The 13,990-nt window shown below is 40.8% G+C and overlaps 1 protein-coding gene across 1 annotated transcript in view; it reads right to left on the bottom strand.

The window, feature by feature from the left end:
- The window catches only part of Gprk1 (G protein-coupled receptor kinase 1), a 292,624-nt gene that overhangs the window by 18,708 nt on the left and 259,926 nt on the right, over window positions 1–13,990 (bottom strand). The window contains exons 13-14 of the mRNA XM_083123371.1: window positions 9,876–10,038; window positions 8,273–8,441 (exon numbers count right to left, since the gene is read on the bottom strand). Of these exons, the coding sequence (XP_082979497.1) occupies window positions 8,273–8,441; window positions 9,876–10,038 (332 nt within the window). The remainder of the gene's footprint in view (window positions 1–8,272; window positions 8,442–9,875; window positions 10,039–13,990) is intronic.

Below are 13,990 nucleotides of genomic sequence, written 5' to 3' on the forward strand. Positions count from 1 at the left end.
AAATACGTGTTTTTTTTGTTTCGGCTAAAAAACGATTTTAGGGGGCAACCCCCCTCAAATGTCAATATGAGGACAAATTTAAGTGGGCATTTGATTTGTGTGTCCCCCTCCGATTTCCATGAAACTTGGCAGGTGTATAGTGGGGCCCAAAGGAAGAAATACATGTTTTTTTTTTTGTTTCAGCTAAAAAACGGTTTTACAGGGCGAAACCCACTGAATTGTCAAGATGAGGACAAATTGAAGTGGGGATCTGACCCCTGTGTCCCCCTCAGATTTCCATGAAACTTGGCAGAAGAAATACGTGTTTTTTTGTTTCGGAAAAAAATTTGTTCTAGAGGGCAACCTCCTCTCAAATGTCAAGATGAGGACAAATTGAAGTGGGGATCTGACCCCTGAGTTCCCCTCCGATTTCCATGAAACGTGGCAGGTGTATAGAGGGGCCCGAAGGAAGAATTACGTGTTTTTTTGTTTGAGCTAAAAACTGTTTCAGGGGGCAAAATCCCCTCAAATGTCAAGATGAGGACAAATTGAAGTAAGGATCTGACCCCTGAGTTCCCCTCCGATTTTCATGAAACTTCGCAGGTGTATAGAGGGGCCCAAAGGAAGAAATACGTGTTTTTTTGTTTCGGCTAAAATACTGTTTTAGGGGGCAAAACCCGCCTCAAATGTCAAGATTAGGACAAATTGCCGTGGGAATCATCTGACCCCTGTGTCCCCCTCCGATTCCCATGAAATTTGACAGGTGTATAGAGAGGCCGTATGCCCCCTGTTTCTTCCTATGCCATATTTACGTGGTTTCGGGGACTTCAATTTCTCCTCATCTTGACATTTGAGGGGGGGGCTCTATACACCTGCCAAGTTTCATGGAAATCGGAGGGGGAGACTTAGACCTCCCTAGTAAGTAAGTGTATTAATTAATTACAAACCGCGCACGCGAGCACATACACTATATATATATACAGGGTGTTTCTAAAGGTCGTTTACAACGCTTGGGAGGTGATTCCTCACACGAAAACAAGCAAAAAGTCTAAGTTCCATTTTTACGACTGAGGCTTTGTTTCCGAGATAGGAGCCTCGCAAAAGGTGACAAAGTGAACGTCACACTTAACTGGGACGAATACTATCACAGATAGAGAGGCGGTTCCAAGGGAATCATAAAGGAATCGTATGTGCTCAGTCCGGAAGTCACTATGAAAAGTTCACTGCACACATGCGCAATGGAGTCCTCAAAGGAATTGGGGATTTCCAGCAACAACAATGCATGGAAAAGGTATGTAACGCAGCAAGAAGGACCGTGACAATGAGAAATGCGTTCAAGACAACACATCCCGACCTCAAACATCAAAACATGACCACCGAACACAAAATCCGAAAAGTTGAGCACGGTTGCATACCCCAGTTACACGCGAGGAATGAACGAATCATGTCATGTGGCATACGAGAGACAGGAGAAGGGAAAGAAAAACACAATATCAGATGATTGCGACAACGTGTATTTTTACACGCGACAACTACGTAATATCCCCCCCCCCCACACACACACACAACAAACAACAAATGCTACAATATCTTACGCACAGACAGTCCGTGTCACTGTACACCAACTGAAGATGTCACTTTCACCACACAAAGGGGGTGGGGAGCAATACCAAAAGTGTTCGCACGCGATCATTGTGACGTAAAAGAGACCAGTTTTGGAAGCGCTGCACAGGCAAGTCTGGCTCTCGTAGTCTACGTTTGACCTTCATGACTGCTGTTCCCGCGAGAGGAGCTCGAAGGGTTGGTTCTCTCCGGCAGTCGGTGCTGGGATATGATCAGCAGTTCGCTCTAGGTTGTCATACGCATTGAAGAGTACTAGTATGTTGCATTGAAAGAAGTTGACGTGGTGGAGTGGGCAAGTCAAGTATCGCAACAATTGGTCTGTGGTGTTCGTACGGTGATACGGCCAATTTGTGCAGTGTGCCAGTGTTAAACAAAAACAATACTTTGCAGTTCCAGCTCCCTATTACACAGATGGCTGCGTATACGACCCAGCAGCTAGCAGACATGCATCTCATGTATGGGGAGGCACGTGGTAATAGCCGTGAGGCAAGGCGTCTTTATGGAGAACGCTTTCCACATAGACGTTTACCATCTCACACCTTCTTTCAGGTAGTGGACAGTCGACTGCGTGAAACAGGGTCAGTGTTACCACCGCGACAAGAAGTTGGAAGACCCCGAAGTGTACGCACACATCAGTGCACACCGAGTGCTCGCTCGGGCACGAAACACGTCTCATGTGAATGTTTGGCGAGTGTTGTCAGATGAAGGAATGCACCCTTTTAAACTGCAGAAAGTACAAGAACTGTTACCTCGTGACTTTCGCCCTCGTATGGAGTTTTGCCAATGGTTGTTGCATCAGCTGGACACAAACCCTCACTTCGGGGCAAACGTATTGTGGACAGATGAAGCCATTTTCACCAGGATGGATGTCTTCAATAGTAGAAACAGTCATGTATGGGACTTTGACAACCCACATGCACTTTTTGTGGCCCATCACCAGCACAGGTTTTCAGTGAATGTGTGGTGCGGGATAGTACATGATCATTTAATTGGACCATACATTCTCCCTGTTCGCCTGAATGGTCGCACGTATCATGCATTTCTTAGTGAGGTTCTGCCTGAACTGTTGGAGACCGTACCTTTGGCACTGCGGCAAGAAATGTGGTACCAACACGATGGTGCACCAGGTCATTTCGATCGTAATGTACGACATTTCCTGCATGACGTGTTTCGCAATAGGTTCATTGGTAGGGATGAGCCTGTGCCTTGGCCACCGAGGTCGCCAGATCTCAACCCTCTCGATTTTTTCTTCTGGGGAGAAATGAAAACCCTCGTATACGACACACCTGTCACATCAGCTGAGGACCTCGTTGCTCGCATCAACGTCGCCGCCGCGACGGTAGCAGATACACCTGGCTTGTTTGCTCGTACTCGACAATCCTTGATTCGTCGCTGTCATCTCTGCGTAGAAGTAAACGGCAGACATTTTGAAAACCGTCTGTGATTATTGCCCTCGGCAAATACCAGTGAGAACACTTTTGGTATTGCTCCCCACCCCCTTTGTGTGGTGAAAGTGACATCTTCAGTTGGTGTACAGTGACACGGACTGTCTGTGCGTAAGATATTGTAGCATTTGTTGTTTGTTGTGTGTGTGTGTGGGGGGATATTACGCAGTTGTCGCGTGTAAAAATACACGTTGTCGCAATCATCTGATATTGTGTTTTTCTTTCCCTCCTCCTGTCTCTCGTATGCCACATGACATGATTCGTTCATTCCTCGCGTGTAACTGGGGTATGCAACCGTGCTCAACTTTTCGGATTTTGTGTTCGGTGGTCATGTTTTGATGTTTGAGGTCGGGATGTGTTGTCTTGAACGCATTTCTCATTGTCACGGTCATTCTTGCTGCGTTACATACCTTTTCCATGCATTGTTGTTGCTGGAAATCCCCAATTCCTTTGAGGACTCCATTGCGCATGTGTGCAGTGAACTTTTCATAGTGACTTCCGGACTGAGCACATACGATTCCTTTATGATTCCCTTGGAACCGCGTCTCTATCTGTGATAGTATTCGTCCCAGTTAAGTGTGACGTTCACTTTGTCACCTTTTGCGAGGCTCCTATCTCGGAAACGAAGCCTCTGTCGTAAAAATGGAACTTAGACTTTTTGCTTGTTTTCGTGTGAGGAATCACCTCCCAAGCGTTGTAAACGACCTTTAGAAACACCCTGTATATATGTGTGTGTATGTATATTATATATATATATGTATATTAGCAGGTAACAATATGTTATAAGCACATTCTTACTTTCCAATGAAGCGCATGTGGGATGGCAAAACGGATCCGGATCCGAAAATTCCGGATCCGGATCCAAAAGTACCGGATCCGGATCCGAAAGTACCTGATCCGGATCTGAAAGTACCGGATCCGAAAGTTTTGGATCCGGATCCGAAAATTCTGGAACCGGATCCGAAAGTTCTGAATCCGGATCTGAAAATTCCGGAACCGGATCCGAAAGTTCTGAATCCGGATCTGAAAATTCCGGATCCGCGGATCCGGATCCGGATCCACAGATCCGGATCCGAAAAATTTTAGGATCCGGATCCTAAGGATCCGGAACCAACCGGATCCAGATTTCGGATCCGCCAGGGTCCGGATCTGGCCACCCCTAGTCTAGAGCCAGAAGAAATGTACCAAGATATGTCTAGAGACAGAGGAAATGCACCAAAGTATGTCTAGAGGCAGAGGAAATGCACTATGGTATGTCTAGAGGCAGAGGAAATTCACTATGGTATGTCTAGAGGCAGAGGAAATGCACCAAGGTATGTCTAGAGGCAGAGGAAATGTACCAAGGTATGTCTAGAGACAGAGGAAATGCACCAAAGTATGTCTAGAGGCAGAGAAAATGCACTATGGTATGTCTAGAGGCAGAGGAAATGCACCAAGGTGTGTCTAGAGGCAGAGGAAATGCACCAAGATATGTTTTGAGCCAGTGGAAATGCACATATGTATGTGCAGAGGAATTGAGTCCAAACAGGACCAAGGTCAGAGGTAGTGCACCATGACATGCCTAGGAACAGAGCAAATGCACCAAGGTATGTCTAGAGCCAGAGGAAATGCACCAAGGTATGTCTAGAGCAAGTGGAAATTCACCAAAGCATGTCTAGAGCCAGAGAAAATTCACCAAGGTATGTCTAGAGCAAGTGGAAATTCACCAAGGTATGTCTAGAGTAAGTGGAAATGCACCAAGGTATGTCTAGAGCCAGAGGAAATGCACCAAGGTATGTCTAGAGCAAGTGGAAATTCACCAAAGCATGTCTAGAGTAAGTGGAAATGCACCAAGGTATGTCTAGAGCCAGAGGAAATGCACCAAGGTATGTCTAGAGCAAGTGGAAATTCACCAAAGCATGTCTAGAGCCAGAGAAAATTCACCAAGGTATGTCTAGAGCAAGTGGAAATTCACCAAGGTATGTCTAGAGTAAGTGGAAATGCACCAAGGTATGTGTAGAGCCAGAGGAAATTCACCAAGGTATGTCTAGAGGCAGAGGAAGTTCATGAAGGTATGTCTGGAGTCAGAGGAAATGCACCAAGGTATGTCTGGAGTCAGAGGAAATGCACCCAAGGTATGTTTTGAGCCAGTGGAAATGCACATATGTATGTCTAGATCCAGAGGAATTGAGCCCAAACAGGACTAAAGGCAGAGAAAATGCACAATGACATGCCTAGGAACAGAGGAAATGCACCAAGTTATGTCTAGAGCCGGAGGAAATGCACCAAGGTATGTCTAGAGCCGGAGGAAATGCACCAAGGTATGTCTAGAGCAAGTGGAAATTCACCAAGGCATGTCTAGAGCAAGTGGAAATTCACCAAGGCATGTCTAGAGCCAGAGGAAATTCACCAAGGTATGTCTAGAGCAAGTGGAAATTCACAAAGGTATGCCTAAGGCCAGAGGAAATGCACCAACCCAATGCCTACCTACCTTTTGCCAGCCTTACTCCCACCTGCTAAGGTGGGAAATTATCCAACCAATGGGGTGTGGTGTGGTCAGCATGATGAACCCTCAGTCATTATTGTAGTTTTCCATGACCGGGTTAAGCTACTCACTTGTAACTCCCTAATTTTCTCACGGTGGTGGGTGGTCACCGGTATCATATTTGGGCAAATCCCAGGAGAAAAGTTGTTATACTTCTCAAAGGAGACTCGAACCTTTGCACATCCCATAGCCGGATCAAAGCATGACACCTTGTACTGTATGACTATGGTGCAGGACAGGTATTAGTTATTATATTCACATTATATATTATCATTATATTAATTAAAAGAAGCTTACAACTGGAGAAAATGCATAAAGGTACACGTAGTCCTGGATCTAAATAAATCAAGGCAAGCCTAAGCCGAAAAAGAATACCGAAAGGCAAGCTTGGAAGAAGAGAGAGATGCATAAAGGCAAACTGAGCACATGAGAGAATGTACCAAGGCAAGCCTAGTGTGAGAGGAAATACACAAAGGTATGCCCAAGGCCATAGTTGATACACAAAGGTAGACTGAGGATATGAGGAAATGTACGTAGCCAAGACCAGTGATCAGAACGCTACATTTTAAAAGTAGCTTCGCTACAGCTACAGCTACTCTTCCAAAATGTAGCTTCGCTACAGCTACAGCTACATTTTCCAAGAAGTAGCTCGCTACGCTACTCCTGTTCTCTACTCGCTACTTCGCTACTTTTCCGCTACTTTTGCATAAAACAAATTAACAACCACATGGATATTCCAAGAAGACCCTAGTATGATAGTTGTACTTGCTGGAAAATAGATTCTGTTATTTATTATCATGATTCCCGTCATTCTGTAATTTTGATAGCAGTGTTACTTCAGTTGCTTATTTTCAATATAGTGTTTCAGAATAACATACCTATGTAAGCGGCAGATCAATTCAAATTTGATATATGAGTATTTCAATTAGGATGACACAAAATTAATGATTACAACTATACACAAATAAAATTTGGTAGAATTATTTACATTTATATATCAACATATTTTCCTTGAGAATAAATATTGAGTTAAGTCACATAGTGGTTCGAAACCAGTCTCGATTTCCTTATCTGTGCATAAAGTGGACTCCAAATAAAAACTAGGAAAGACACCTGGAGGATGGGATCCTCCTGTTCCTCCATTCCCCACGCTGCTCTTTCATCATTCTTCCTCATTCTCACAATTAACCAAAAGTGACAGGAAGCGACTCTAGATAAGATTGATTGACTTTTTGTTTTAAGTCCACTTTATGCACAGTAAGGCTAATCGGCACTGGACCTACAGTTTAAAGTGGGGTCCGAACCACTATGTGCCTCCACCAGGTATCGAACCCGGAACCCCTTGACTGTAGATAAGATAATTACTAAATAAAACATTGATCTTCATTGTCATGATTAGCAAAAGTAACAGAAAATCTAAAGGGAAATATATTGAGAAAACTGATGTGCAAATCCGAGAGTTCTGTTAACATACTGAGCCATTGATTGCTGGCACTATTGCTGTCATTCTAGTGGAAAATGGATCGCTCCTTTATGCACTGCAAGTTGTGTTTTACACAGTAATTAAAGACATTTTGCTGCCTCTTATACTAGGGATATCCACAATATATGTTCCGGGGTGGCGCAAACGAGGATTTTTTTTCAGGGGTGCCACAAATGAGGCATTTCCCCAAAATCTCAAAAAAGTAGCTGTTAGCTGGAATATATTCATATATGTCAGTTAGTTGTCTGGATTTTAGAATTATTAAGATACTGTGATATCAAGATATTTATTATCTACATTATCCATATTTCCATGTAATAGACTTTGTCTTTATGAACCTCCTGCAAAAGTAAGCGTTATTGTCGATTTTTTTAATGCTGTTGCCACATTCAAAATTTACCTCAAAATGCTGAGAAGAAATGTAGCTGTAGCGAAATTTTCGCTACAACTACAGGAACTTTGTAGCTTCGCTACCGCTACAACTACATTTTTCAAAATGTAGCGCCGCTACAGCTACAGCTACAAATTTTGTAGCTAGCTACAGTAGCGCCGCTACAAGTAGCGTGCTACTTTCGACCACTGGCCAAGACTATAGCCAGAGGAAATACACTAAGGCATGCCTAGAGCCAGATGAGATGCACAAAGATGCTAAGTCAAGAGGAATACACAAAGTCACGCCTAGCCTCAGAGCAATGCACCAAAGTGGACCTATCACCAGAAGGGATATCCAAAGAGATATGGCCAGAGGGAATGTACAGTCATGGACACTTCTGGGTTGTAACAATCCTATTAACTTTCAATGGAATCATTACAACACAGAAGTGTCCATGACTGTACCAAAGCAGAATGAAGGAAAAAAGATTGAGTTTGGTGAAGAAACAAGTGAAAAGTATCTGATATTGTTTGGAGAATGAAACTGAAATGTGGTATGAATGGACAATGATGGATTATGGATTCTTACAGGAATGGTACAACTCTTAACATGCCATATGGTCACAGAAAAGAAAGGGGGCAAACATAAACTGTACCAAAGCAGAATGAAGGAAAAAAGATTGAGTTTGGTGAAGAAACAAGTGAAAAGTATCTGATATTGTTTGGAGAATGAAACTGAAATGTGGTATGAATGGACAATGATGGATTATGGATTCTTACAGGAATGGTACAACTCTTAACATGCCATATGGTCACAGAAAAGAAAGGGGGCAAACATAAACTTACCTTTTTCATCGGTGTCAAATTTTAACTTTTGTTTAGCTTTCTTCTTCTGTTCCATTTTATCTGCCTCTGCATTTATTGTTTCAAAGACAGTTTCTGCAACCTCACTCTGCCACCTTTCAGATATAACCAAAGGGAAATTCTTATACAGATCTTGATCAGCTTCTGTGAGCTATAAGGAAAATGAAAACATTGAATCTGACTTACAAGAACAAGTATTAACTGACCACTATGTGAACATCTATTGGTTAATGCAGTGCACCGTGAAACCAGAACTCCTTGATCAAATTCCATTTGAGTATATGTGATGGTTTATTCACCAACTACATGATGACAATTGTTCATTAAATTTGATATGAATAAGCAGAATGCAGGGTGGCCAGTGGCCACTCTAGGCCAATGATAAAATACAAGTAAAATTCCTGGTTTTCTGACCTTTCCAAAGAACTTAGGGTACAAGCAGATGTTTTCTTTATTTCAACCTTAGTATTACTTCCTCTCACCACCCACACACATACATACATACATACATACGTACATACACAAATATATCAACAATATAAAGGGTTTGGGTGATTAAAATTTATCCAAAAATTCTAATTCAATCCAATTAAACAGTATATGTATTTAAAATATTTTAATTTAAGGTGTGGAGTTTACATTTGTCATTTCACATACTCAGACTTGAAATGCATCTACAAATACAAGTCACAAATGCTATGTGATATACTAATCTACAAAAAAAAAAAATGTATGTTAATTGTATAAGGATTTCAAACTCAGATTTAATCAATTAACTTCAAGATATCTTATCTTGCATAGGGTATTTATAACATGTATAAATTCAATGGGATTTGGATTAATAAAAGTTGCAATTTTTCACGCATAATTACGAGAATTAAAGGGATTCCCTGTGAATAGCCACCCTTGAATGGAATAGAACAAGGTCGAAATTGACACCTCTTTAAACAAATTTCTGATACTCATACTATTCAAACTTGACCTACAGAAAAATCAGAATATCAAAATGACCAACATCTAAAAAAATATTATTACCACATAATTTCAGTACGAGTTAACAAAAAGTAAAGAAATATTAAGAGTGGCAACTTTTAATTGAACACACAACATGGAAGCATCCATTATAAAGTTTTAAAAAACAGCTACCATGAATATTGGAAAGTTACCTAAATATTAATGGCAATAGTTCTTCAACAGAACACAAGTGGATATTAACCAGTGTTGTTAAACGTCCAGGAATTTTAAATAAATTCAATTTCGGTCCAGGAGAGAAAATCAGCAAGTGTAAATGGGTTCTGGACCGTAAAGAACCTTTTTATCTGCAAAATATTTCAATTCGGTCCAGGAACATTTTTTTCTGGCTGAATTTAAATACGGTCCAGGACCCCTTTACCCCGATCAATTTGCAGAGGAACCCAAAGGAACTCAATAGAATTTACGGGTTCCAGGACCTTTAACAACATTGATATTAACAATTGCCTAGGGTAAAAATAGCTAATGAATAATACCCAATTATGATTGGGTTCCTTGAACATAACAAGCAAAAAAGAAAAAGTTCTGATGGGCTCATGCAAGGGTACGGTACCTTAATCCCCTTCGTGTCCTCTTCATCAAATGAACCAATATCAAATGCATCAGCTGCATTAACTTCACCCCTTGGAGGGATTAGGGGTGGGGAGTATTTTTGGTGGTACACCTGCTGCCAATCGATCCCTTCGAAGAATGGATGCTCCTTCACTTCGTCGGCACTGGGAATTAAAGACTCCAATTATTTTAAGGCACAGAGTTAGAGTACTGCAATGAGGGCTTTTCGCTCGAGTCCTCAATAGTTCACATGAACATACATAATTGAGCGAAAAATGCTCGAACGAGCAGAATACACTCAAAGTCTCGATGCCAATTGTACACATATTTCCTTCATTTGTGTGTGGTAGTAGACCCTCAAATATGGATCGTGAAGTAAAAGACGCAGTGAAATTAAAAATTAAGTGAACATAGTCATCATCTCCATGTTAAAATACAGTTTTCTACATCTTACAGTACACAGTGTATGTGAAAATGAAATGGATGATTATAAGCTGAAAATATCTAGGTTGACATTTTATGTTTCTACAATTATTGTCACATTAAAATGATGTTCGATTGAATGTTATAACTTCATTTTAATATTTCGTACAATATGATTATCCATTTTGGTAAGTGAATAATGATTGATTTAATTTATTTTACTTCGCTTTTGTGCCACTTTTGGCTAATTTGTGAAGATGGGGATGAGTGATGGACACTCACAAACACCCATGCCCAAGCCAGGATTCGAACCCGGGACCCCTGGCATGCTAACCACTCTGACACAGGGGGGGGGGGGGTGAACAATGATGTACAAGTACTTGCTGCACCGTGATACGATATTTTTAATTGCTTAGACAGGCCTGTGAGCATGTGAATCCAAGGGTTCCATTTTACATTTCAGTCTGTACACACATCACATACTCTCATACAGGTATATCGTATTTGAGTCTTAACATAATTATATATGGAAGTGTGATTTCAAATTGTAATTGCACAGAGTGCTATCCTTTCATGTTTGTGTTTTAGGTTGACAGTGTTGCCTATTAGGCTCTGAAGTACGGGACGTTGCCAATCATTCCACTATGAGTGCGGTACGCTCGAGCGTGGGAAACTTAAATGAGTTTGAGCGAGCAAAAGTGGCCAGATGCAGCACTCTACACAGAGTGTATCTATTCAAACAATACCAAAATGCATGAGAATACTAACACATAAAATTGAATTATAGGTTGGAAGCCTAACAGCTAATGCTGATACTTTGTAGTGGGGAATTTCAGGGTGCTTATCAGTGGACCAGCACATTACTTAATTTCTCATCATTTCTCCAGACCAACCCTTGGCATTTGAGTTCTGTGTTTGTTTACATACACTCAAGGTATGGCATACTTCAATTTAAATGGAATACAAACTTTGTAAGTTGGTCGAAAGCTCCCCCCGGCCTCCCTTTGAATTAATATCAATTTAAAAGCAGGGGCTCTTCAAAATGAGGATATGTACATAAAACATGGTTAAATGAGAAGTTCTGTCACAGAGTGTTGATGTGGTTTATTCTGGGCTGAACAGCAAGGACTTTCACAGGACATTCTGCCTTCATACAAATGTAACTTTCGTTGGACCATACTGAATCATGAAATATTTGGGAAAAAAAGTCAATTTTCTTCGGCTAACTATGCTTGTTGGGATGGGATGTAAAAATATTTCACTTTTCATAAGAGCCTCGTATTTTCATGATAAAACAAAACCAACTTCACTCTCCATGATAAGTAGTTCCCTTCTACAACTTTCCCGTACTTTTCAAAAGCATGCACCTGAAAAACTTCAGTCTGGAGAGGATTTATAGCATAAAAAGCTTATCCACTTCAGGTTAAGTTACATTGATTCCACTTCAAATGGTAATTTAGGTACTCACATTTTCTGTGAAGCTGTTTTACATTATTTTCGGTAGTCACTGCCACCATCCTCGATGGAATTCATTGTACGGTGGCAGTGGCTACTGAAATTAATTGACAATAATGTAAAACAGCTTCGCGGAAAACGTGAGTACCTTAATTATCTATTACCGCGTCTCTTATTCCCATAGTATCAAATGGTAAGTAAAGTCCTGATTTGCCTATCTTAGCATAAAGTGGGCTTAAAAACTAGAGATGGCCTAAACAATATATATGGATGTCATATATGGATTTCAACTTATCCAGTATGTTTAGAAAGCACACAATATCCAGATGAAAGGTAAGAACGTTCTTGTCATTCAGCCTGACCATGATAGAAAATATTGCATATCCAGATTAAGTTTTGCTGCTTTGAGCAGTTTTAGGGAAAAATACTTAAAAAGTGGGAAGGTCCCAGGAAACCAACACTTGATGCACTTTATACAAGTGCAACTTTAAGTAATTTGTAATTTTTTTGAAAAATCCTGAATACACAATAAATTTGTCAACAATGAAAATTAATTCATAATTGGGAGCAGAGAGACGCAGTAGTATATAAATACAGAGAAACTAGTACTCACTTTTATCCACGAAGCTGTTTTTTCTTCTTTTTCGATTAATTTCAGTGGCCTACTACAGCAGTTATCGCCTGGAAATAGCAGACGACATACCAAGACACACAGTGCACCTAACGGCAGCCAGAGAACTATGAACAAAAGACGCACGCCAAGCAACAGTGCAGCAAGTTCCATCAAGGAAACGCAAGCCATAATGCACTTCCCGCACGAACTAAACATCAATAGCGGGCAAGCGCACCACACTTGGATTCTCCCACTACAGCAGTTATCGCCCGGAAATAGCAGACGACATACCAAGACACACAGTGCACCTAACGGCAGCCAGAGAACTATGAACAAAAGACTCATGCCAAGCAACAGTGCAGCAAGTTCCAATGAGGATGGTGGCAGTGGCCACTGAAATTAATCGAAAAAGAAGAAAAAACAGCTTCGCGGATAAAAGTGAGTACTAATTTCTCTGTATTTAATGAAAATTAAGGTAATAAAATGCACACACACAAGAATACTAATAACAACAGTAAAACTAGTATCATAAACTTTTCAGCTGCTTGATGCATGCCATTTTGAAAGCTTGTTTGAAGATACGGAAGCCTGGATGATCATTCAATGCATTGAAGTCTACAAGCAGTTTGTGGGTAAAATAAATCGTGATGTTTGGTGTTGATACATGGGGTCCAGATATGAAAAGTGGCAAGAGTTCACCAGTGAAGTGTTGCCCATTCATGATTCTGAAAAGGATTCTCAAATCCAAGACTTGACGACAAAGAGAAAGATTGTAAATTTGAAGATTGGCTAGAACTTCATGTGTGGAAAGGTTTGGAGGGCAGTACGCCAGAATTTAACTATTCTTATGAAGAAATTTACTACCTCGTCCATTCTCTTTATATTGCTTGCCCAGCCAGGGACCAAATACAAGAACCATACTCCACAATGGGTAAAAAAGACATTGCCAACTTGGTTTTGAGAACAGAATCATTGGTGATATCTGTAAATTAATCCAAGAATTTTCATGGCTTTAATAGTGATGTAATTTCTGTAGTGGATGAAGGTAAATTTGCTGTCGACTCCAAGATCCTTCTGCTTGAATAGCGAATTGAATATAATTCTGGGATGGAGAGAAAGTGCTCTCACTTTACATTCTACTAAATTATTATATCATCATCTCACACCATGTGCTGTCAACATATGCAAATTCATACTGCTTTCTTCATCCTCATACATTTTCACAGTTACACCGTGTCATCTTCAGGATGATTGATTTATTTGGTTAATTTTACTTCCCATTTCTGCCATTTTTGGCTAATCATGAAGATGAGGATGAGTGATGATATGATGAAATTGATGAAGGGACCTTGACAAGGAACACCCATGAACAGGCCAAGATTTGAACCTGGGACCCCTTATCTTCAGGATGACACACTGTTGTCTATCCATAGTTACTAGATGCCCTACCAAGTGGCACTCTTAATATTAGCATTAAATAATGAAAAAATAAAACTGATTCTCGTAACGGTAGTGTACTGGAAACCAATCCACCACACCAGCATGCACACAAACTTTCCCTTATGTTTAAGCAGCACTTACAAGGCAGCCTCTGTAAAACATAAACCAGATATAATCAGGTCTGA

The sequence above is a fragment of the Lepisma saccharinum genome, chromosome 6 (assembly GCF_977018435.1).
Source record: "Lepisma saccharinum chromosome 6, izLepSacc3.1, whole genome shotgun sequence".
NCBI classification, from domain to species: Eukaryota; Metazoa; Arthropoda; class Insecta; order Zygentoma; family Lepismatidae; genus Lepisma; species Lepisma saccharinum.